Source organism: Notamacropus eugenii, chromosome 2 (genome assembly GCF_028372415.1).
Source record: "Notamacropus eugenii isolate mMacEug1 chromosome 2, mMacEug1.pri_v2, whole genome shotgun sequence".
Lineage (NCBI taxonomy): Eukaryota > Metazoa > Chordata > Mammalia > Diprotodontia > Macropodidae > Notamacropus > Notamacropus eugenii.
Window position 1 is genome coordinate 304,936,597 of NC_092873.1, and position 25,339 is coordinate 304,961,935.

The 25,339-nt window shown below is 41.5% G+C and overlaps 1 protein-coding gene across 7 annotated transcripts; it reads left to right on the forward strand.

Annotated features, from left to right (window-relative positions):
- Window positions 1-363: 363 nt before the first annotated feature.
- On the forward strand, window positions 364-21,361 carry GABPB2 (GA binding protein transcription factor subunit beta 2). Of its 7 annotated transcripts, none has more exons than XM_072644752.1 (9): window positions 369-909; window positions 3,150-3,289; window positions 5,623-5,790; window positions 6,391-6,585; window positions 7,668-7,818; window positions 13,789-13,902; window positions 16,846-17,031; window positions 19,462-19,589; window positions 20,098-21,361. In XM_072644752.1, the coding sequence occupies exons 2-9, from the start codon at window positions 3,182-3,184 to the stop codon at window positions 20,395-20,397; spliced, it is 1,350 nt and encodes a 449-aa protein (XP_072500853.1). In that variant the 5' UTR covers window positions 369-909; window positions 3,150-3,181; the 3' UTR covers window positions 20,398-21,361. The 7 variants fall into 7 exon arrangements, with proteins under 7 accessions (XP_072500858.1, XP_072500853.1, XP_072500854.1 ...); XM_072644753.1 differs by having other exon boundaries at window positions 374-909; window positions 3,182-3,289; XM_072644754.1 differs by lacking the exon at window positions 369-909 and adding an exon at window positions 1,131-1,980.
- The last annotated feature ends 3,978 nt before the right edge of the window (window positions 21,362-25,339 follow it).

The following is a 25,339-nucleotide window of genomic DNA, read 5'->3' on the forward strand; positions in this document are numbered from 1 at the left end:
CCTAAGTCCGGACCCTGTAATTGTCTACTCTGCCTGCCCCGGGAGGGCCCTCCTCCCCCACTTTCAGTTCCCTTTTATGGGTAGTTTCCCCCATCCTCCATTAGAATGGAAGCTGCAGGCGGGCAGGCACGGTCTCCCAGCGGCGAGTTTGGTGCCAGGCATACAGTAAGCGATTAATAAAAGCTGGTCGCCTTTCGAATTAATGCCTCAAAAAAAAAAAAGCAGTCAGTTTCACATCGCGGTCACGGCTACGCTCTTGCGTAAGAGCGGAGATGACCTCCGAGGTCATCGCGGAGGATGACCTCAGCGTCATAAGCGTCCCTCGACCCCCACGCCCCGCCCCGAGTCTGGGACGTCAGAGGAACCGCAGTTCCGTGAGGCCCGAGGCTGAGACACCCACATGGCGACCGGGGGCCCGGAGGAGTTTCTCCTCACGGTTTCTTCCCGTTCTTGGCGCCAAAAAAAAAAAAAAAAAATCCCAGGCTCCGCCCCTTGCCGGGACTTTGTGATACGTGAGCTGGCATAAGATGCCGCATTGCTAAAATAGTCCCATTCACCCCGACCTTGGGGGCTGTCTATCGCCCTTAGCAGGCTTGCGGACTCGGAGGATGAGCCCCCGAGACCCCGCGACGACCTTGTGGACAAGGACCGGGATGTCTTTAATCGTTTCCCACAGAGGATTCCTCCGCCGGAGATGATCCTCAGCGGCTTCTCAGCACTTCCGAGTCCGCCATTTTGTCTCCTCCATTTCTGCACGAGGGGGGGTTAAGGGCCCCCCCACCCAATATGCATTTATGAAAAAGCCGAAAAAAGTAGTTACTGCCAACGAGGCGTCCGACTCAGGGGAAAAAAGGGGACCAAACTGGCGGGCGCGGAGGGAGCAGAGTGGACGGCGCCCCCGACGCAGCGGTGAGTCCCGGGGGGGAGGGGGAGGGCTGCTCGCGCCCCACTCCCACCTCCCCTCTTCGCGGCCCCGGAAGCCGAGGGCTCGAGCGCGGCCGCGGGAGCCGGAGCTGGCGAGGGGGCGAAACTCCTGGAGGGGGCCCGGAGGAAGGGGATGGAGTCGGGAGGAAGGGGAGGGGTCTGGGAGAGGGCGGGGAGCACCGGGCCGGGGAGCAGGCGAAGCCGCTAGGGGGCCCCACGTGAGCCCCGCGGCCGCGCTCGGGCGTCCTCCTCCCGGCCCTCGGCTTTGCCGGGGCTGCTTTTCTTTTCGCACGTGGCGGTGCCTAGATGCTCCCAGCGCGGGGGCGCTTGTCCTCATTTCACGCCTCCTTCCGTTGCGTCGGGGGCTCGCCGGGGCGAGGGGCGTCCCCCGATGCTAGAGCAAAGTGGGGGCCCCCCACCCCCAAACAAAGCGCTCTCGGATTACGGACGCCATGGATTTCTTCTCTTGGGGTGCAGGGGTCCGAACTAGCCGGGGAGGGTGTGTAAGGTGACGGCGATCGATCCTACGTCATTGACGGCCCGCCTTGGGTTCTGCCTTTGAGAGGGTAGAATATCAAAGTCTTCTCGGCCTTTTCGGGAACGCTAACCTCAGTTTCTGTCCAGTGATGTCACCCCCCGCCACTCTTTCCTCTCCTCTAGTATCGATGACCTCAAAATGAGATGAAAGGCACTTGATAAAATGGAGTGGTTCAGCGCAGACAGTAAGATGGGGGAACTCACAGCCCCACCGAAACCTGCAGTTTAAAAAAAATACTGGAGAAAGGGTTGTGATGAGGAAGGCAGCGGAAATGCGAGAGGAGCCGCGAAGGAGGCCGGCTTTTCAGAGCTGCCATGCCTCCTGGGGAAGTAGTTGGGGTCTGCTTCCTCTAACTGCTCTCCTAGAAGACGAGAGACGTGTTTGGTTGTTTCAGGGAAAGTCACCGTCAGGCCATGTGCAGATGAGGAGCTCACTTTCATACTAGTGTTTCTGCACTTTATTGCTCAGCTCTTTCATTCCTCCTTGTTCTGGGAGCCATTATTGTAGGGGTGGTCAAGGTATGTAGCATTTGTAACTTAGATCCTTTGAAAATGCCTTTCTTCAGGGAACCTGCTGTAATAGTTAAATGGAGTTTTTGACTGAGAAACACTTGGAAAACTGGATTTGATTCTTAAATAGTTGACAAGAACACTAAGCAAAGTCTCCTTTGTGCCATTTGATATATAAAGGGAAAACCTTTAGGGAGGCAACGTGGCAGAGCAGAGAAAGTACATTTGGAGTCTGGCAGACCTGGGTTGGAAGACTGTTAGGCCATGGCAATGATATTTACCCTCTCTTACACTTAGTTTTTGATCTGTAAAATGAGGGTACACTACTTAAGAAAAGTGTCCTAAGGAAAATTTGGGTTTTTTTTTTTTTACCTATGGAAACTTGCTATTGTGTTTTATTCCCCATCTGAGAATTGAAACATTTTGGAAGATAGGGATCATGATAATCTTACATTATATAAATGAAGAAATTGAGTCATGGAGTGATAGAACAATTGGTCTAAGTGGGATAGAGATTGAGCCAGGAATTGTTCCTCACCTTGTTGGTCCCATACCTTCACACTCACCTGAAGAAAGGGCACATGTTAAATTGATTTGATTTAGAAACCCTGAGCACACTATTCTGATGTGCTGCCAGCTGACCCCAAGGCCCTCCAGTGTTCATAAAATGCTGCTCTGTGACATGAATTGCTTAATTTCATCAAGCAGTGGTTTGTAATAAGAGGTTCGTACACAGCCAAGCATTCAACACACCCTTTGGAGATAATATGCTTTCTAGAGGGTGTCCCAAAAAACGGAGTGCAGTTTTAAACTATTAAAGCCTAAAACTGCACTGAGGCTTTTGGGACACCCTAGATAATGTGTAAAATACTTTGTGTTGTGTTTCTGAAACGACGTTTGGCACAGAGTTCATTTCAGAGCAGTGGCATGCTGCTGTATTAACTGACACCCAGGACAAGAAAAATGGACTTGGGATCATTTCATCATAGTGCTTTGTATTGGCCAGAGCATTTTATTTGGAAGACTAAAAGTGAGGTTTTGTTGGTTAGGATCTCTCCCAGAGAACTCATTACTTGTGGTACAGGAGATAGAAGTCAGAAGGTAAGCTGCTAATAATAGGTCAGCCAAGTACATCTTAGAAAGCATTTTCATTAACACTATTGTTTTGGGGGTTACAGCTTCCTGAAAATATTTGTTCTTATGCATAAAGATGTCTTTGGTGGACCTGGGGAAGAGGCTGCTAGAAGCAGCAAGAGAAGGACAAGATGATGAAGTGAGGACTTTGATGGCCAATGGTGCCCCTTTTACTACAGATTGGGTAAGTTTAAGGGACAGAACATCTTTCTAAGCAAACTGAAGCAAAGATGATCAAGTCATATGTTTAGGAAGTAAGGAAGGGAATGAATCCTAGCATGGGGAGGGACCTCAGAAGTTATTGAGTCCAACCCACAGATGAGACAGAAACTTAATCTACAATATCCCTGATTTCAGCTGGATTTCATCCAGTCTTTGTTTTAAGATCTCTGATAATGGGGGAACTCACCAACCACCAAGACTGTTCATTCTATTTTTGGACAACAATAATTGTTAGGAAGTTTTACGTTAATGTTCAGCCAAAATCTGCTGTCCTGTAAACTCCTACCTGTTCCACCTATTGGTCCTTCAAGCATGCAACAAAACAGGACAAGGCTGTGGAGTATTTTTCTAGAGAATTGCTGAACCCTAAGAATATTCTTGGGGGGCAGGACAGAGACAGAATGTAGCCTAAATTCAATGTTTGTGGTGATCTGTGACTCAGATTTCACTGGACTCTTCTTACCTGGAGACCTTTTTTTTTGTGCTTTATTCTCACTGCTCCAGGTTTTGTGCCTTTTGTTATACCTTGAGGACATGACTAGTGTGATATTTCTTTTACTCCAATTTTCCAAATTGGATCTTATGTATATATTGGTGGTAGTTGGGATATGTGTGTTTCTGAAATGTTTTTGAGTGTGTCTTCTAAAGGTTTAATTTTCTCTTGGCTGTATTTGGGTATACTAGCAGGGCAGCTAGATGTAATGGTGGATAGAGCACTGGGTCCTGGAGTCAGGAACATCTGAATTCAGATATAACCTCAGACACCTGTTAGCTGTATGATGCTGGGCAAGTCACTTACCTCTGTTTGCCTCAGTTTCCTCATCTATCAAATAAGCTGGAGAAGGAAATAGCAAACCACTCCAGTATCTTTGCCAAAAAAACCCCAAATAGAGTCATGAAGAGTCAGATACGACCGAAACACTAAAATGACTAAACAACAGTACTTGACAGAATCAGTACAACGAGAATGAATTCTTAAAGAAATAAACCTCTTGGCATTCTTTTCACTATTGTGTTCTGGTTGATAGGAATTTTCTAACTTTTTCAATTTCCTGTGCCAATCTTTTAACAATTAAAGAGAAAGATGTGATTTCTTGAAACTTAAAAGCCAGCTTTGGGAGCAGAGATCCAGTTTATAATATTAATTCTTGAGCTTGAGGTTCCTCAGACTTTCTGGATTTTAACTGTTTGGTGAAGGATCTTATTTCATAGCCTCAGAGCCAGCTGCTCTGCCATGAGAGAGGAAGAACAAAATGAGAACCTGTGAAAAGAACATTTCTGTAAATAGATCTGGAAAAGAGCAATGTGAACTAAACCCAGGGATGCATATCACAAGGAAAATGAAAACGTGAGCTGCTAAGAGTGAGCTAACGGAGTTTAAAATAGAGAGTGCTAGACCCTGAGGAGCAGCCTCTGTTCAGATATCAGAGCAGAGTATTGATAACTCAAGTAGGATCTGGCCTTGGATGAGAAAAAATTGTTTTTTTTGCCATTGACAGGTCATCGCCAACACCATTCTGCTGCATGCTCCTGCCCTTGCAGAGTCCTGGAACCTCATTTTTTGTTGTATCCACAGATGCACTACTTTAGATAGTTATTTCTATTAAAGATGCATTATAGAGTCCTAGATTACTGTTCTATAATAGGACTTTTACATATAACCTGCTAGCCCCTATTCCTTCTAATTCTTTTACCAATTCATATTCCTCATCTGCTTTCAAACTCTGTACAAAGGTCAGTTCTCCTAGGAAACCTTCCCGGATTTTATGCTACCTGATGGTTCAATTTTGGTTTATTTCTTTAAATGGTCAAATTATTTATTTATTGTTTAATTACTTAAATTATTTCTTTAAATGATTCAATTAAATTTCTTTTATTTCTTTAAATGACCAATCTCTTTTGTTTAACCACCTTCATTTTCCTTCCCCAGTAAGATATTATCGAGGAATAAAAGGAAAAAAAAGAAAGTTCAAATTTAACTAACATATCAGTTGAATCTGACAGTATTTTCACTGTCCACACTTGTAATCCTCTACCTCTTCAGAGAAAGGCTGATTAGTTTTACAGTTTCACCTAAACACTAGGGTGATCAGCTGGTAGTATATTAGTTTATCAAGTTTACTGATGGGCTGCTATGAAAGTGACGGAAGAGATTCCAGGTATTTAGTGCTGACTTCTCATCCGGGTTGTAAGCTTTGGTAGGACATAGTTCCTCTCTTTACATATCCTTTATATATCTTCTATAGCATTAATTCCAGGATGTGCACACATTCAATGGGCATTATTTCTCCACAGCTTGGAACATCACCTCTGCACCTGGCAGCCCAGTATGGTCATTATTCCACAGCAGAAGTGCTCCTGAGAGCAGGGGTTAGCAGGGATGCCAGGACTAAGGTAGACAGAACTCCTTTGCATATGGCCGCAGCAGATGGACATGCACATATCGTGGAGCTGCTCGTCCGGGTAAAGCAAGACGTGGTTGGGTTGAGTCATATTCAGATGAGAAACATTCCTGTAACTCTAACGCAGACCTGCAGAAGCTTACTCAGCACTCTGATTCACTTGCCTGAATGGGCAGGCGACAACTGAGAGCAAAAAAATTGGGTAGAAAGGCAAAGCTCCTGGGGCAGAAGAACTGATCTTTCTTAGAGGTAGCAGTGGTTGAAAGGAGTCAGCCTCCTCACACTCTTAAAATATTGAATAATAAGCAGGTGCTCCCTGGTTGTTTTTCAGGCACTTAGATTTCATTATGCATACATAATGTTCTTTTTGTCTTACTGAGAAATACTGCTCCCCCATCAGTTCCAGTTCCTCAGTACTCTCCTTGAAAGGGCCTGTCTGCCCCCAATCTGTGTAGCATGTTTATTAGCATTGAGAGAAAGAGAATTTATTAGCATTGAGAGAAAGAGAATTTGGAGGTGTTTTCCTTCTAAGGTACTTAAACATGATCCAAATTGTATCCAATTGGATCCCAATCCAGTAGTCCTTCAAATTTTGTGATGGGAACTCATACTTACTCCCCTGTATCTGTCACCTGAGTGAAAATTTGGTTTTTTGTGACAGAATGGTGCAGATGTGAATGCCAAGGATATGCTGAAAATGACTGCTTTGCATTGGGCCACAGAACATCATCATCGTGATGTGGTGGAGCTGCTGATCAAGTATGGAGCTGATGTCCATGCCTTCAGCAAATTTGATAAATCTGCCTTTGACATAGCTCTGGAGAAGAACAACGCAGAGATTCTTATCATTCTCCAGGTGTGTTTCTACTGTACTTAACTGTCATTTCCCTAGATTCTAGTCAGACAAATTAAAATTTATTATAGAAACAGATTCAAAATTGAATTTTCCCAACCCTTTCAAAATAATACTTTTTAAAAATCCCTTTAAAAACGGGTAGGGGTAGGGGTAGGGTATCTGTAGGATGCTCTGTAATCAATTCAGTTTTTACTTTTCAAAGAGAATAATGGTGCAGGCAGTCAACAAATAATTTATATTTATTTGGTTTGGGAATCTATTGGGTTGGTTCCTTCCAAGAGTTTTGCTTTTCCAGTTACACTTGACTGAAACAAATCTTTAAAATTTAAAATTTAGTTGTAGACAATTCATGTGTAGGTAATTAAGTTGGTTGTACATGAAAGTAGATGCAACTTTTTATTCCTTTTGTGTGTGTTTTCCCCATAAGTAGTTCCCTACAGACTTGTTGCCCAGTTCAACTCTCAGTTCCCTATTTAAACTTCCTTATGTAATAGGGATTTTTTTAGCCCTGAGTTTGTTTGTGGAAAACTGCTTCTGATAATAACAGAATCTAAAGGGAGAGCCATCTTTGCTTCAGCTGTATGGGAACTAGATTTCAAAAGGTCATGTTCCAAATGTGAGAGTTATTTGCTGGGCTGGTGCATACTTTCGCATTTTTTCCTAGGAAAAGTGGAGTGCGTTGTTGTTCCAAACTCAGGAGGTGATTCCTGACTGTATGGAGGCAGATTAGCATACCGATCATATTAATTCGGGGCCAAAAGATATAGTAGAGGTTAACTAGTCTAGCCCCTTCATTAGGGAAGGTAAGAAACTACAAAGCTAAGTGCTTTGCCTATCTTCAGAGTTTTTGAACATGATAGCACTTTGTTTTTCTAAGACATAAACAACCTTGGGAAAGTAACTTAATGTCTGTTTCTTTTTGTCTGAGAAAAAAACCCAACAGCCCCAATATGAACACTGGGACATTTTGTGCTGGAACTGGTTCTGGATGGTAGAATGTTGTCCAGGGAGATGTTGAGTAACTATCTAACTAAGGCTGTAGTACGCATTCTGACTTTGGAGAGTCATGTCTTGTCTGGTAGGAGGCAATGCAGAACCAGGTGAACGCCAATCCCGAGAGAGCCAACCCAGTGGCCAGTACGATGACAATGGCTGCCCCCTTTATCTTCACATCCGGAGAAGTCATCAACCTGGCCAGCCTTGTTTCTTCAGCCAGCACCAAAACCACTACAGGTAACAGGGCACCGATTTCTGTATGGCAAGTCCAGAGGATGCTAGAAGTTTCCTGTATACTAGAGAAGCACAAGGTGGTGCCACAATGCACAGAGAGCTTAGCCAGGACTCAGAAAGACCTGAGTTCAAATACAACCTGAGATACTGTGACCCTGGGCAAGTCACCTCACTTCTGCCTGCCTCAGTTTCCTCAATTAAAGTGGGGATAATAACAGCCCCTCACTCACAGGGTTGTTGTGAGGGTCAAATGAGAGACTCTAAAGTGCTTAGCACAGTGCCTGGCACATAGATAATTGCAGTTAGAGAAAGAGATTAATTAAAAATTTTAAATCCAGTTACCTGAAGTTACCAAAATAGTTACATGTGAGTTATTTCACTAAAGAAATTAAGAATGTGTTCTTTCAAGCTGTTTAGAAATGAAGTCTCAGTTTTTGCAGACCAGTACTTGAGTAAGTTTATTTATCAGTTGTTCTTACAAATAATTGTTTCAAAGGAGTTTTGAGGTTTCTCTTCTTTGTTCCTTTAACTTCATCTGACTTGATTTTTTACCCTTTTTTTTAATCCTTAACTCAGAGTTAAAAGAAAGATTCATAATTCTGGTGCAGCTTTCCAAATATTAGAAAACAAACACAGCACTGCTCTTTAAACGGAAAAAAAAATTCTTGTTCTCTATAAATGCTGTAGTTGCCTCTTAATGTTTTGTCTGGTATGACCACTAGGGGACAGTATTGCTCTTCCTTTTATAGGCCATAAGGCACCTTTTGCTTCAAAGGGTTAGTTTTAAAAAGTTATTTTTAATGGTACACAGACACAGAAACACTGCTATAGGCCACATTCAAGGACATGACTTTGGATATCCTTTAAATGAAGTTTCTTTATTTGGGAATCAAAACCTGTGAGGAGTGGATGCTTTTCTGATGTTGAACTGGCTTGTCTGGTAGACAGAGTCATGGCCTCTGTTCCCAAGAACCAGAGTAACATCACTTGCAGTGTTTTGGGCAGATATGCAACTCCTCCTGACTCTTTGATGTAGCAACTTTGAGGTGCTAAGACCAATCTATAATTGAAGTGATGTTTTTACTATGGTCTCTTACTCATGAAACAGTTTGCCCAGAGATTCTCTATAGCTTGCTGATCTCCCTGTTGTTTAATACATGGAGAGAAGAGGAAGAGAAAAGAATCAGGAAAAATTCAGTGGAGACTGTTCAGCTAAAGGGTTTTCTTTTCCACTTTGAGGTTTCTCAGTGTCTATTACTTCAGTGTTCCTTTTTCTAAGAAACAGTTGAATTTATACTAGAATGTTTATCACTTTGGTGTTTGAGATTGCAGAGTTCAAATCCTACCCTTCAACCATCTATATGGGAATTGTCTGCAATAGTTTAAAAATTCTATACTTTAGTCCTTGCGCAACCTGGTATCCTCCAGGCCATCTAACCCCCAACCATCGTCAGCTTATAGGTACCCTGGAAAAGTACAAATTAATTTTTACAATTGACAGTAGACAAATTTGCTGCCCTTTTAACGTAATACATTCCAAAACTTGACATAAGTAATTTTTGGATACTCTGATGTTTTGACTTTTCCTTGTTTCTGTTGCGTTCCATAAGTGCTTAAATACCTGTTGTCAGCTAAGGCATAATATTTCATCAAGCTGACACTTAGCCCTATCAGACTTAAGACGGAGTCAGCTTGTTGCCTTTGGATAACCATAATTGCATTAGGATCTGCTCTAATTATCACTAACATTGAGATTGGTTAGATATCCGAAGCCTCCATTTAATCCTGGCCTGGGGTTTTTGATCATACACTTCAAGTTATAAACAAATAATTCAGTCATTATAATATTTTTTAATGTTAGGTTATGCCCTCCAGGAGCAAAGAAAAGATATCATTGAGGAGAAATCTACTACCTCATCCCAAATTAGACTGAGAGAAGGCTAATATATCACATGCCTTGTTAGTGTATTTGTTAGTTGTAATTGGTTTTAAGTATCAGACACCATGGGTGTGTGTGTCTGTCTGTCTGTCTGTGTGTGTGTGTGTGTGTGTGTGTGTGTGTGTGTGTGTAGGCCTCCATTTCAGAAAATTTCTCTGTGTGGAAGGCCATTTACATAATGACATTCTGAAGTTGTCTTGATAGTTGCTTCCTGTGTAGAAAGGAAATCAGGTAAATGATTGTCTGAACCAAAGGACAGAATCATTCAAAAGTAATGAAGGCTCATACTTAATACTGTAGTAACAGGGCTTAGCAAAACACAGTTCTGATTCCACCAAACTAATTTTTCGCATGCATTCTATCCTTATGAGGAACTTAAAGATAAAAGATTCCATGTTTTCCTCAGCTGGGACACGGATGGTCAGGTGTAAACGTTAGGTTTTGCCGTGGCCAGCAACCAAGGAAGTACATTAGGGGATGAATAATAGTTGGATTCTGCCCTGTAGGAAGTAAGTCTAGATACTCCCTCCTGGAGGTCAGGCAGTCCTATTAACTCTAGCCATTTGGCTTCCTGAGCAGGTTCTTTTCTTTTGAATACAGTGCCCAGAATGCTGGTCCTGGAGTCAGAAAAACCCAAGTTTAAATATTGCCTCAGGTATTTACTAGATATGAGATCCTGGGCAAGACACTTAACTGCTGTCTTCCTCACTTTTCCTCTGCTTTAAAATGGGAATAATAACAACACTTACCTCTCAGGGTTATTGTGAAGACAAATGAGATCCTATTTGTAAAGGGCTTTACAAACCTTAAATTTAATAATAGTTAAATGCTTAGCAATTATATTTTTTAAAAGAATTTTCTTTTTGAAAAAATTCTGAACTTCAGAAACACTGGATAAAATTAACATTTCCATATACTAGCACATAGTAAGCACTTTTTTATAAATGCTGGTTGACTGACACATAGTAGAACAGGAAAAGATTTTACACAAAACCAAGAATTTCTTTATGTACAACATACTTTTCTTTTTAAATGTCTAATAAATTCAGCATGAAACTTTCAAAACAGTTTTACTTGTCTGTCATTCTTCCTGGCCTTCTGTTTTCTTCTGTATACTTTATAAGAAAGTGTTTGAATGACTCACTTTTCTTTTTCTTTTTGGCCACCCTATCTTAATCTTGCTCTCCTTCCACCTACCCCACCCCACCCCTCTTGGAAAAGACAAAAGAGAGACCAAGCCTCTGTAACAAATAGATGTAGACAAACAAAACAAATTCCCACATTGTCCAGGCCCAAAAAAGCTTCATCATTGGTTTTCTGGAAGTATAGCTGGTCATTCATTGATCGAGCCTTTTAAAGTTCTTCCTTTTTACAATATTGTTATTGTATACATTCCTCTGGATCTCACTTTTCTCCCCATCAGTTCATACAAATCTTTCCAGGCTTCTCTGAATCTGTTCTTTCATAATTTCTTATGGCTCAGTAATATATTACACTCATATAAGTATAGAAATAGCCAAGATTTAGATGGCTCTTTAAGGTTTAAAGAGCACTACTTTACCCACATTAATTCTCATTTGGTCCTCACAGCAACCTTGTGGGTTAAGTGCTGTTATCCCCATTTTTTATAGATGAGGAAACTGAGGTATCAGTATACCTGGTCTCCTGATGCCAAAATCAGTGATCTATGCTTTACATTATCATTTGTTCAGCCATCTCCAATTTAAAGGCATTCCCTTAGTTTCCATTTCTTTTCTGTCACAACAACAACAGAAAGCTGCTATAAATATTTTTGTTCATATGGATCCATTTCCTTTGGTTCATTGGCTGTGTCAAAAATACAGCATTTAAAGCTTTAATAGCTTATTTATTTTCATTTTATCCTTAATAATAGCTTATTATTTTTAAGCTATTAAAGTTTAGAACTGCCCTGAGACTTTGGGGGGCACCCTGCATACAACTGTTTTACAGTTTAAGTTCATTACTTGTCAAGCAGGAGGTTAGTGGCCTGTTTCATCTTTAGTCTTCAGGGTTCATGATTTATCTTTGCATTGATCAGAGTTCTAAAGCCTTTCAAAGTTGTTTTTGTCCATACTGTTGTTTTATATATCGTATTGTAACAATTTATCATATAAATGGTTCCCTTAATTTTGCTCCCTTGGATCTGCATCAGTTTTCTCTGTTTTCTTACAGCAGAAGAAGCTTTTCCATTCACAGATCATAACCTGTTTAGCCATTGCCCAAAAGGAGGATACCCCCCTCCTTTCCAGTTTGAGGCTTCTCTCAGACCTTTTCTGCTTTCTTTGATTTCTTTAGGGTATAGACCTTGTAGTGGTATAGCTGGGTGGAAGGGTTGTATGCACAGTTTAGTGACTTTTGAGACAGTTTCCACTTACTTTCAGATGAGCTGGACTAGTTCCTAGCTCCCACTTTTGCTCTCTTAATCACTCTGATAAGTGTGAGGTGGAGCCTCAGAGTTGCTTTAATTTACATTTCTGTAGTTATTACTTATTTGGAGCATTTTTTCATATGGTTTTTGGTTGCATGGGCTTCTTCCTTTGAAAACTGTCTATCCATAGCTTTCCTTTGATCATTAGGGAACATCTCTTACTCATATAGATAAATAATCCATTCATTATATTATATTGGACGTGAGAATTTCATTAGAAAAATTTCCTGGAAGATTTTTTCCCAGTTTTTCTTCCAATTTCATTTGTTTTGGTTTAGTTTGTACAAAAGTTTTTTGGTTTTTTTTACATAATCAAAATTGTATCATTTTCAGAAGAGAACCAGTATTTTAGTCAGAAATTGCAACAGAAGAATATGACAACTAATGCCATCACAAAAAAGCTTAGCAGTCTAACTGATGAGAAAACTAAGTCGGTTCTTTACATTATGAAAGGATATATAGCGTCATGAAAAAATACACTTCCAGAAATTTGTTAAATTTAAGAGTTACAGATCATAAATCCTTTGACTCAAAGGCTAGGGCTACAATTAGTAAAGAAGACAGATTGTTAGGAATCATTGTCAGTTGAAGGCCAGTCAGCAAAGAAGATAGATTATTTTAGAAATTTTAATGCAACATTAAAATGTGGTTCGTTTTGCAAAATTTTAATCTGAGCAAAACTTGTTTGAGAACACAATAAAAAACGTAAAGCATATGTGTATAAGAACCCTGCCTTCCAGGAGATTATGATCTCAGTAATAATATGAGATAGAATAGACATATGACAAAGTTAAAGTACTAAGCCATTACACAACTGGACCAGACAAGTGTTAATATCAAGGGTATATTTGCATGTATTGCAGGGTACATATTGATTTAAAACTATCGGCATTTTTGCTTGTGAAGGTTTAAGTTTCCCCTATAATTACTGTTTGGGTTGAAGTCTTCCCCACCCAGCTTCTTCCTGCTCACAGTAGTAGTGATAATAGTGTAATAATGACAATAATTTCCTGCATTTGCAAAGCCCTTTTGTTCTTTCATTCTCCCAACAGCATTTTTGATGAGGTAGTTTGAATTTTATAAATAAGAAAATAGACAAGTTAAATGACTTGTCTAAAATCACATCCAATAAGACGCAGAGACATGACTAAAACCCAGATCTGCTGATTCTAAATTCCCAGTTCTTTCAACTCTATGAAAACTGCCCACGTAGTGATGAGTGAGAGTTCTGAGTAGGACATGTACAACATGGCAGGTGGTGTAAAGGAGGCTATATGTTTGTAATCACTACTGCGTGGGAGGTGGGGGATGCTCTGGACCTATCAGCCACTGATGCTATACAATAGTGAGGAGAGAGGAACCAACTTGTGGAGGGACCCAGAGGGGAATCTCAGTTGTCCCATGTACCCACCTTGTTCATTTACCCTTATTTCAGGGAAAGGATTTGTTTTTGACCTTAAATTTACTTCAGTATGATGCATGTTAGTGTTGATTGACAGGAAGGATGAAGTCCATCATTCTATTTCAGTTCATCTCAAATCACCCTGACTCTGCTAGAACTCATCTGCCTTTTCCTTCCCAATAGGTGATTCCCATACTTCAACAGTACAGTTCTCCAATTCTACCACCTCAGTGCTGGCCACCCTGGCTGCTCTGGCTGAGGCATCCGCCCCTCTTTCCAACTCCCACAGAGCCACAGGTAAGTGAGGAAGTATATGACTAGTGAAAGTCCTTTTTATTTTTTCAGATTTAATTTGCATGAAATTAAAAAGAATTATGCTTAATTAGAGGCAGTTCTAAAAAAGGTAACGTGGATTCATTGAACATCCAAAAGAAAAGTTGCTAAGTGATGTAATCAGTCAGCTGAATAATATCAGGGAATGTGAGTCATTCTTTTGTGTCCTTGTAACCTTGGTGTGTCTGCTGGGACTCCATTTGCTTCACACTGAATGAAGTGTTTTAATTTGTATTAAATGATCTTTCAGAAATATTATATGGCATGTTTTGACTCTGATGCTCTTGGAATCTGAATAGCCAGCTGAGATATCTTGTATCAAAATAGAGAGGAACATTACCTGTCTCTTTGCCATAGCATGTGTACTCCAAGTTATCTGGTTTTTATTTTCCCTGATTTTTTTGTATGGTAGCCAGTGAATGCACTTTCCAGACATAGAACCTGAAAGCCTTCCAGTCATTGAGCTGTGACTGAAGGGGAAAGGCAGCTCCCCACACCAGGGTGAGAGTTTGGAGGCTGAAAGGAATCCTCCTGTGATATTTCAGGAATCCTCTCGGGGATCTTTCTTATAGTTCACACATAAAAGCAAATCGTTCTCATTTATCTCCATCATTAATACTTGAACAGTGAAGATGATGATAATGTTATTCTGTTGCCATTCAGTTCAGTAAGCCTTTATTAAGTCTACTCTACAAGGCATTCTGCTTGGTGGAGATGACCAAGGCAAAATCTGTAAGTCCCTGCCTTCAAGATGCAGGGATCTACGAGGTGCATGCAGAGACAAATACAGCGTCATTGGAGGAGAGGGAGCACTGGTAACTGGGAAAGAAGGCTTTATCGATGAATCCTCCAAGAATATGAGAATTTGGAGTGGTAGAAATGAAGAGGAATTGCATTCCAGGCATAACGGAAGTCTTGCAAAAATGTAGGAAGGCAGGAAATGGGCTGTGAGGCTCAGGCAGCAGTTAGCTATTAGTCTAGCGTGACTGGTTCATGGAATACACAGTGCCAGGCAGTAGTGATAGGAGATAAGGCTGGAAAGGTAAGTTAAAGTCAGGTTATGAAGGGCCTTCATTGTCAAACTGGAGTCTGTTTCTTACCTTCAACTGCTGTAGTTTACCAGTAGGAAAGTGACATGATCCGACCAGTGTCTTATAAAGATTTTGGCAGCTCCGTATCTTTGCCACAGTTTACTTGTGTTTACACCAATGAGTGAGAGTTTGACTACAATTAGAGAACAGAATCAAGGAGAGCAATTAGGAAGATATTTCAGCAGTCCAAGAGAGAAGTGATAGGGTCTGAACTAGAGTGGTGGCTGGGGGAACGTAGAGAAGGGTCTGAGCCTCCAAAACTCATGTGCAAAGCTCAGAGCAGGTGTGCCTTCCACCAAAGCCTGTCTTCATCAGCCTAGTTACTGGTAGCCTCCCTTCAGAAATTATTTTGTAAATACAAGTATTTAATTTTCTGTGTGTGGTATGTGTGTGTTTTTCCTCCTTGTGGAATGAGCTGCTTTGTGGCAGAGATTGCTTCATTTTTCAAACTCTTTGTATCTCAGTGTCTAGGGCAGTTGGGTGGCACAGTGCCAAGTCTGGACTCAGGAAGACTCCTCATCTTAAGTTCAAATCTGACCTCAGACATTTACTAGCTGTGTGACTCTGGGCAAATCACTTCACCCTGTTTGCCTCAGTTTCCTCATCTGTCAAATGAGCTGGAGCAGGAAATAGCAAACCACTCCAGTATCTTTGCCAAGGAAACTCCAAATGGGGTCACAAAGGGTGAGACACAACTGAAAAACTACTAAACAACAAAAGTCTCAGTGCCTCTTAAAGTCTCTTAACAAATCCTTATTGAATTGAATGTTCAGATTCCACTAAGAATAAGGCTCTTGATCCATCTGTTCATGCTTTTTGTCTTATCAAGATGACCTTTGATTAAAATTTGTTAAGTTTAACAAACTTAACCTTTCCTGGTGAAAAGCTCTCTTTTACAAGCTCACTCTCTCCTTCTCCCTTTTCTCTCTTTCCCTCCTCTCTGTCTCTGTCTCTGCGTGTGCATGTGTCTCTCTCTCCCCCCTTACTCTCTCCCTTTCCCTTTCTCTCATTAGTCCTCTGGACCTCTGAAGAGAAGAAATTTTGCTTATGCCAGCCTCTAATTTTCCTATAAAAGTATTGAAGTATATTCAGTCCAAGTATTGTGAACTGCTAACTAACCTGTTGCCTGAACTTGACAATTTTATTTCCTATTCATTCATACAGTTCTCCTCCCAGGTCTGAAATGTATTACCTCCTTCTCTGTACCTATCATAGTCCAGGTCTTCAATGCTTAGGTCACATGCTGGCTCTTTTGTAGAGCCTACCCCTTATTTCCCCACCCCCCACTAATCTTTTCCTTCTCAATCTGCCTTGTGCCATATGTGTCTCTTGTTCTCCCTGATCACCCCAGTAAGCTTCTTGAGGGCTGGGAATGGTTTCCGTGAAATTCCAAATGCCTGGCACAATTGCTTGCACATATACTTGCACCAGCATACATTTGTTAAGTACATCTTATGTGCAGAGTGACAACAACTGAGGAAATTGAAAAGCTCTGTTATCAGACCAACATATTTTAAAGGAGCAGACCTTTAGACGTGTGGCGCTTTACTTTAGTTCATTCAGCATCAGCATATTTGTCAATCTCCTTTAGAAATGCTACTTTTCAAATTTGCTTTTTTTGATGGTGCATGAGCCAGTTGTTTTCTCCTTGTTTTTGTTACCAGGATCTTGTGACTTGCTCGTGTTTAGTTTAGGATCTCCAGGTTTCATCCGAGTTTTGAATATTATTGTTTCAAGGAAACTAGAGTTATATTCTTGTTTTAAAAGTGCTGGGATTGAAAAAAAGAATAGCTTTTTATTCCTCTTTTATCTCTAGCCAATTCAGAAGAAATCATGGAGGCAAATTCTGTTGATTCAGCAATCCAGCAAGTGGTGGGGAGTGGAGGTCAAAGGGTCATCACTATAGTGACAGATGGAGTACCCCTGGGTAACCTCCAGACTGCAATTCCCACTGGTGGTATTGGCCACCCATTCATTGTGACTATGCAAGATGGACAACAAGGTGAGCTATCCCATTTGGATGATTGGCTATCTCAGCTTCCTTCACTCCTTCTAAAAATGTCTTGAAGTGAGAAGAGGATCAGTGTACTCACCTTTCCTTCTACCATCATGACTCAGGTGTTGACCTAACCTATAACTTCTGTTCAGAATCCCACACTTTCGTATTTGCATGATGCTGTGTTAGACTTTTCCCTTACAAGCATTCATTGAAAAAAATAAGTTTGTGTCTAGTGAAAAGAGAAATGTAAAAAGGAATAAAAACTTTATTTACTGTATAATTAGGTCTTCCTAGGCCTATTTGTTCCCAGATTCTTTTTCAGGGCTTATTTGGTGCTCAGTTACTGAAATTGTTGAGGTGAAAGTTGAGTTAGTTGGGGTAAGAGGCTAGATTCCTTAGAATTTTTGTCTGTATGTAGAATATGCTAGTGTTGAAGTGATTGGCATTATGTTTATTCAGCTTGCTTATGAAAGCAGCCTGGTGTAGGGGCTAAAGAGCTAGCCTTTAATCAGAAATCCATAGGATCAAGTCCCCCTTAGGAGACGTCTCCAGTGCTGAGACTATTCAGTGCCCTGGGCACCTCTCTCAAACAGAGAAAGTGCCAACCTGAATTGGGAGAATTGCTCACCTGAAAGTTCCCTATTGGATCAAAATCACAGGGCTGGGCCCTATCCCTGTCCCTATCTTACTCTTAACGGAAGAATGCTATGGGATAAGAATTGCTGTTGACATACCATTAAATTCATACTTTGTGAATTGTCCACATTTATAGCTAACCTCCCATAGATTTTAAGTTCCTAGGTTAATCTCAAGTGGAGCGGCAGTGGGAGGAGGCTGAGACTTAATGTCACTTGAAGTAAACTCAAGGAATTCAAATTAGTAGTAAAGTCAACCCAAGTTAAATTTAATGAGGCAAATACATACACTGAAGTCAAAATCATGAAAGAGTTTTAGATGATCTTTGCCATAGCTCCTTTCTGTTAACACAGATAAGTGAAGATTCTCTATAGTTTCTTTGCTGTGAACTGTAACATCTCCTAAAGTTTGTTGTGAATGACTCAGGGTGGTACTTTAGGTCTTCTTTCACTTGTTCTTGCTTTTTCCCTCCATCTCCGTTAATCCCATTGGTAAACATACCAGTTCATTTCCCAAATCTCTACACCATACTATACAAAAAGAAAAATGAATTCTTTGTTCTTGCTTGTTCCCCACACAGCGTGCCTACCTCCAGGCTTGGGACTGTCTTCAAAGCTTCCGTACTTTTTTTTTTTTTTTAATGTTTTACAATCACTGCCATAAAATTAAGATTTTATCCCCCCCACACCTACTCCCCACTACCCCCCTCCCTCCCCATGACTGCATACAATTCTGTATAGGTTCTACATATACTTTCCTATTGAGTACATTTTCACTATAGTCATGCTATGCAGTGAAACTAAAATAAATGGAAGAAATCTTATAACAAATCAAAACATGATACACAAAAACACACACATACACAAACATGATCTGCTACATTCTGTGAATGACTTCCATATTTCTTTCTCTGAGTGTGGAAGGCATTTTGCCTTAGAAAACCACCACTGGGATTTTTTTTTTAATAAGTTCTTGCGTTATTACGAAATTCCAAGTCTACCAGAAAAAACTCTCACACACTGTGGTCATTGCTGTGCACAAAGTTCTCCTGGTTCTGCTCCTTTCACTCAGCATCAGATCATATAAGTCCTTCCAGGCCTGTCTGAAGTCTTCTTGTTCATCATTTCTTATGGCACAATAGTACTCCATTACATTCATATACCATAATTTATTCAGCCATTCCCCAATTGATGGGCATCCCCTTGACTTCCAGTTTTTGGCAACTACAAAGAGTGCTGCTATAAATATTTTTGCACATGTGGGACCCTTTCCCATTTTTATGATCTCTTGGGGATACAGTCCTAGTAGCGATATTGCTGGGTCAAAGGGTATGCACATTTTTGTAGCCCTTTGGGCATAGTTCCAAATTGCTCTCCAGAATGGTTGGATGAGCTCACAGCTCCACCAACAATGAATTAGTGTTCCAACTCTCCCACATCCTCTCCAGCATTTATCATTTTCTTGTTCTGTCATGTTTGCCAATCTTATAGGTGTGATGTGGTACCTCAGAGTTGTTTTGATTTGCATCTCTCTAATCAATAGTGATTTGGAGCATTTTTTCATATGATTATAGAAGCTTCCGTACTTTTGACTGTGCACCCCTGCTCCCTTAAGAGCTTTGAAATGTTTCCATAGTCCTCCCTGTGTTCCCCAGAGAGTGTATATAATAAAAGGGTATCAAATTAAACTTTTCAGGGTTGATTTCTTTGGGTAGAGAATCCTCAAAGCCACAGAAAACAAGACCTATATTTCATCTTGTGTATTCACTTCCTTCCCTTGGTGTCCCTTGGCTTGTAGTCCTAACTGTACCTGCTGGTCAGGTTGCAGAGGAGACCATTATTGAAGAGGAAGAAGCCACTGGGGAGCTGCCGGTGGCCAAGAAACAAAGAAGAGAAGAAGTGACAGACAGTGCGGAGGAAGCCAAGGTGATGTTGTTGGCATTGTGGAGGCAAGGAGGGTGACAGAGGCTTGGGGTTGGGAGTGTCATGTGGCTGAGCTGGATGGCTGAGTATGTAGAACAGATTGAAAGGAAGCCATGCTCCTAAAGGCAGCCAGACCCCCTGGAGCTCAGAGTGAGCAGAATGCTGGCATGCTCAGACTGAAGCTTTAGGAAGACCACCTTGGCAGCCAAGTGGAAGATGGATAGCGCAGTGAGAGGCCTGGGGTGGGTGGGTGGGGGCGTGGCAGTGATCCCAGCAACTGGTGGGAGAATAGAGAAGGCATCGAATTAGATTTGTGGGTGAGGTGAGTAAGAATAAGAAGCCAATGTGTGATAGGAGAGGGGAAGGTCTGGGATAAAGAGAATACAATATCTTCTGGATCTGTCAACCAACTGGAGATGCACATTGGGCCGTTGGGGATGAAGGACCAAAGCATTTTCTTCCCATCTGGGAGGTGGGCAGATACAAATGGACTACTTGTTTACTTTTACAGGAAGACCCAGAGAGAGAACTGCTTCAGCAGCAGCTCCAGGAGGCCAATCGCAGGGCGCAGGAATACCGACATCAGCTGCTAAAGAAAGAGCAGGAAGCTGAGCAGTATCGTCTCCAGCTGGAGGCCATGTCCCAGCAGCAGCCAGATGGAACTGAGATCCCTATGGTGGAGGAGGTGGCTGAGGTGGATGCCTTGGTAGTTACAGAAGAAGAGGTGGAAGGGAGGGGGACAGAAGTTACAGGGTCAGTAGGGACTGTGGAACCACATGCTGATGTTGCCATGGAAACTGTGGCATCCTAACATCTGGGCCTCTATTCCACATCCCCCTTTCTTTTTCTTCCTTTAAAAAAAAAAAAAGGAAAAAAAACCATAAGATAATTAAGAAATACCGAAGACATTTAAAAAAGAAAATAACAATAGGACACAGCCCTGTGGGCTCAGGAGATTTCTTCATACAACTGGAAAATTAAAACATAAATTACAGGAAGATGTCTTCGGAGACCCAAAGAGTGGGGACCAAACTTCTCAGCTCACAAAGTGTTTCAAGCATAGAGGTTTAGGGGGTTTTTTGTTTGCTTTTATAAATAGATTCCTAATTTTAAATCCCCAGAGTTTTAGATTTGTCATGATAAGCCCCCCCCTACACACCCAGACTCCTTAATAATTGCCAGCACGTGACCTGAAATTTGCCTTGGATTTACAATGCGTACTTGCCTGCTAGATGAGATTGGAGAAGAAAAGGGAATACCCCATATTCAGAATATCTTATTGATCTCAGCTGCCCTGATTTGCCTGCACTTAAAACAACTGTTAGGCAATTATCTGACAAAGCTGAAGCTGTTTTATGTCACAGCAGAAGTGCATATTAAGAAATTAAAATTTTGACAGCCAGGGTTGCCAGTACTTATCCAGGGTGTCCCAAGTGATATGGGAACCTGGGAAGCTTGGCAGGACTCACCTGTGGTGCATGTCTGACCTCAGTGGGACAGGGCAGCAGGAGCTGGGAGGCCATAGCTCAGAGCTATGGATTCAGGATGTGGCCTTTAAAAGATAAACCATTTTTTGTACCTAGTATTCTACCCAGTTTTCTAAGCACATTCTTGACCTACCTGTGCCTTTCCCGAGTGTTTAGATTCATCCCCTTATAGATGCAAAACATCAAAGGTATGGCTGAGAGTGTTTCATTGTTCTGTGTTCATCTAGATTGGGATGAGTAAATTTGCCTAATTTTTTCTCTACCTTCATGTCTGCCTTCCCCCCAGCACTTAGTAAATTGATAGTCTGCCATCAGTGAATGTTAACACATGTTGAGTGACTAAATCAAAATTATCAGTGTTGTAAAATGAGGAGAAAGCAAAGACTTTACCAGGGACTACTTAAAAAACAAAACAAAAAACACATGCCATTTGAAAAGTATTTTCTTCCTTCATTTTTTCATATGTGCCAGTGTAGTTTGTTTTCCAGAAAAAAAAAATGTTTCTAAAGGAACAAGGGAGAAAGGGAACACAAGGGTGGGTTAGGGTTATATTTCAGAGGGGGGCCCCTCCCGCTAGTCTTGTTGCTTTTCTTCTTTTGTTGCAAAGCAGGGGAAGAAACCCAGGGAGAGATGAGCCAAGTAAACACTCAAATGACTGTTTAGAATATGGTTGTCTTAATTAGCGATCATGGGGAAAACATGCATTTTTAATTTGGAAAAAAACTTGACAGTTAACATGGCTCCATTTACCTTGATTAACCAAGCAGTTTGATGCAGTTTTCCAGAGTTTCAGAATCAATTTGGGCTTAGAATAGATTGAAAACAGAACTTCAAAAACAAATTTAACAATTGGGTTTGACTCCATTGCTATATATCCATTTAATCAGTTTTGGAAGTTGGTCTTGGCCACTGGCTCCCTCAGCCAAGCCTCCCCAAGTTTCAGGGGACTTTTGTTTTCTGTTCTTTCTTCATGTGTTGGTGTGAATGCATTTTTTTGAATCCATAGAAGCTCTTTCAGCCAAAGAACCTTGGCCTCTAGGCATGATCCAAGTGATACAGGTTTGTCCTACTTTCCCTTCTTTGTCTGGTATTTGCATGTTTCCTTCTGTGTACCCAGAACTCCCTCTTCCTCCCTCCCATTTTGATGGACTCATTGATGCAAGTTACTCTTGACTTCTTTCCCCCAAACCTTTCCTTCTCTGCCCATTTCTTGAATGTCAGTATTCCTGACAGGTCATGGAAGTGGGTTGTAGGGGTATTTTTTTGTGGTTACAAGGGCATATTAAAGGCTTGTTGGTGGAAAAGAGTGAACCAGCATACCCTGTTATCTTCATTCCTTTGGAATAGAGAGTTTAGTGCTCAGGAGAAGGGAGGTAGGAGCTTGGTCTTTGGTTATATGATAGTGGTTCAGATCAGGGTGATTTGAGAGGTTGTTTGATGTTAAATGATAGTAATTCCCATAGTTCTGTGTATCTTCTTGGGATTTGCTGGGATAGGTAATTGCCCCAGCTTTAGGGAACCATACGGCAGCTCTTCTTTACTTGATCTGAATTTAGAGGGTCAGAGAGGGCTTATTGGTAGAACAGGCACAGAGGGTTAGATGGCAGTTCCTATTCCCCAGGCAGATGGTTAGAGAGTTGGCACTAATGAGAAAGAAATTTGGGGCCCCAGGGGTTGTCTCTCTTAAAAGAAAAGCAGCTTCGGAAATGTCAGTATTACTGTCAGGAACCTCGAGGCTTATATTTGCATTTTAGTTTAAGGGTGATTTGTCTTCTTTCCCCAAAAAGGAGGAAGTGGGAATTCCTTCCTTCTCAACTTTAGGGAAAGTGAGTTACAAATTTGTAGCCCCTTCCCATCACTGCCCCTGTGGGGACTTCTTCGTTACAAGAACTAGTTTCAAGATAGATACATACATAATATATACACACACATACATCTGTGTTTGTTTTTATATCTCACTTCTCCCCCCTCCACTGACCATAGCTTTAAATAATACTTCTCAATTCAGTAATGTCAGGAATCTGTAACATATAAAATTACTTATTTTCTTTATTTTGCTTTAAAAGAATTGAATTCTTCATAGGGCTGCCCCATTAGAGACTCAGTGTGACTCAGATGTTTTATTGGTGCCTTGTGTTTACATACGTGTGTGTGTGTATACACATGGCAGGCATGTATGTATTAGACAAACACAGACACGTACATTTTCTCCTTTTTCTCAGGGTTCAGCTCTGAGGAATAACTATGTAGAATGAAAGGGATCTGTAAGAAGTATATTTTTCTCCTTAGATTATTGCAAAGGCAGGAGGGAGAGAACAGAGACTTCATTTCTTGAGTTCCTTTGTGAAGAGCACTCTTTAGCCAGCCGAGAAGCAGGCTTTGGAGCAAGTGTCCAGGTTGAGCTGGGACTGGGCTTCTAAAGGCTTTGCTTGGCATGTGGCATGACTGGTACAGGGTGCTGGATGTTTTACAGTGGCTCCAACACTGTGGATAGAGCTTTATAATTCAATAGGATCAGCTAGGCATCTCATCTCACCATGACTGTTATCCAGCCAGGCTTTTGATTCTCCGAAGTAGAGCCAGAAAAGAGGGAACTGACTTTCAGTGCTTCTCCTTCCTCTTATGGCCACATTGGTCATTCCCATCACCACTCCACTGATCTTTGTCTTTAGGTCAGATGATGCTGGGACAGAGTTAATTCTCCCAGAAAATGCAGTCTAAATGAAGATGTTTTTGTCGTGATATCTTTGGACATCTGCCTTATGCTTTATTTTCTAGCTATGCACACATCCAACCGTGACAGGCTGGAAACAGAAATTAGGGTGAGGTGAGTGTGGAGATTTAGTGTCTTCTATGCTGCTTTCTGTCACCCATGATGGCTAAATGCCCCAGATTCCTGTTCATTTAATGAATTCTCTGAACACACACCTTACATTCTACCCAGGGACCACCAGCAGGAGAGGCCATGAGTAGCTTTGAATCCCACATGCTGTTTTTTCCAAGCTTCACAGGCTAGAAGGGATGGAGGTGTTGGTGACATTTCTAGACTGTGTATAACAGTCATGTTATTGTCAGGAAATCGTGACCCCAAATCTCCACCTCACATCCCCTGCCTCTCTGACCCCATTGCACTTACCACAATGAGGTTTTTCCACATGGGCAACGTAATTACTTGGTCATTTCCATTCTCTGTGTGGGAGTTCCTGTCTCTCTTGGACCTTCCCCCTCCAGGCCTCTATCCGCATCCCTTCCACTCTGGCCGGTTCTGTTGGGTGTTTCTGAGAATTAACGTAGGTTATGACCTACAGCCAAGCTGCCCTCTCTGCTTCAGGGATCTTGCTTTGTTATCAGCAATGACAGAATCTCCCACCCTCAGCTTTGCTTTTCTCACCAGCCTTCTATCTCCCCATTTCCCCAGTGGGCCTCTTCCCCTCAGACTGCTCAGCACAAACCATTTCTCCAAGTGCCCTCAATTTTTCAAGTTGTCTGACAGTTTTATATACAAGACACTTTTAGGAAAACCTAAATATTTTCCTTTTTTCTATTTAGGCTGTTATTGAAATAGTGTTTGATTCTGATGAGTACGTATGTATACATATACAGATATATATATATATATTTACAATTTTTGTACAATTGTTAAAAATAAAAGATGTTTCTTAATTAAATGCCAAAGTTTCGCTGTCTCTGGTTGTCTTGATGCTTGCTGCCTCTGGCAAAAGCTATACAGGGTACTCCAGTATCTATCAGATACGAAACTTTACCATTCTGAACTTGGCTACTGGGATGTTCATCCCTTCTTTGTTTCCTCAGTCTCCTTCAGCTTGCTCCACACCCTTTTCCTTTTCTTTCTCCTACCTGTTTTATCCTGGTATACGGTTACAGAGAGGCAGGGGGAATGGGCTGGGCAACACTTTAAAGGTATGGTCTTCCTGCTACGCTAATGTCATCCCCTTACCCACCCACCCCATCCCCAGTGTTTCCCTGTGAACCAATTTCCAGGGAGGAGAGATGGAGGAAATGCCTTGCCCTTGTGTGGGGTGAAACTATTGCTGAGGGACAGAGAGATGCCAGAGCCCAGGGAAACAAGAGAACGGGAGATCTGTGCCGACTGTGCTTCCTTGCTAATGTGATGATTAGTAGATGTCTCAGAGGTGTTTATGTGTATATATTTCTTTGGGGGCACTGAAGGGAAAGGAAAGTAGCTTAAGGGGATATAGACAATTTAGGTATTCTTAAGCCCTGCCAAGTGGTTTGTGAATAGAT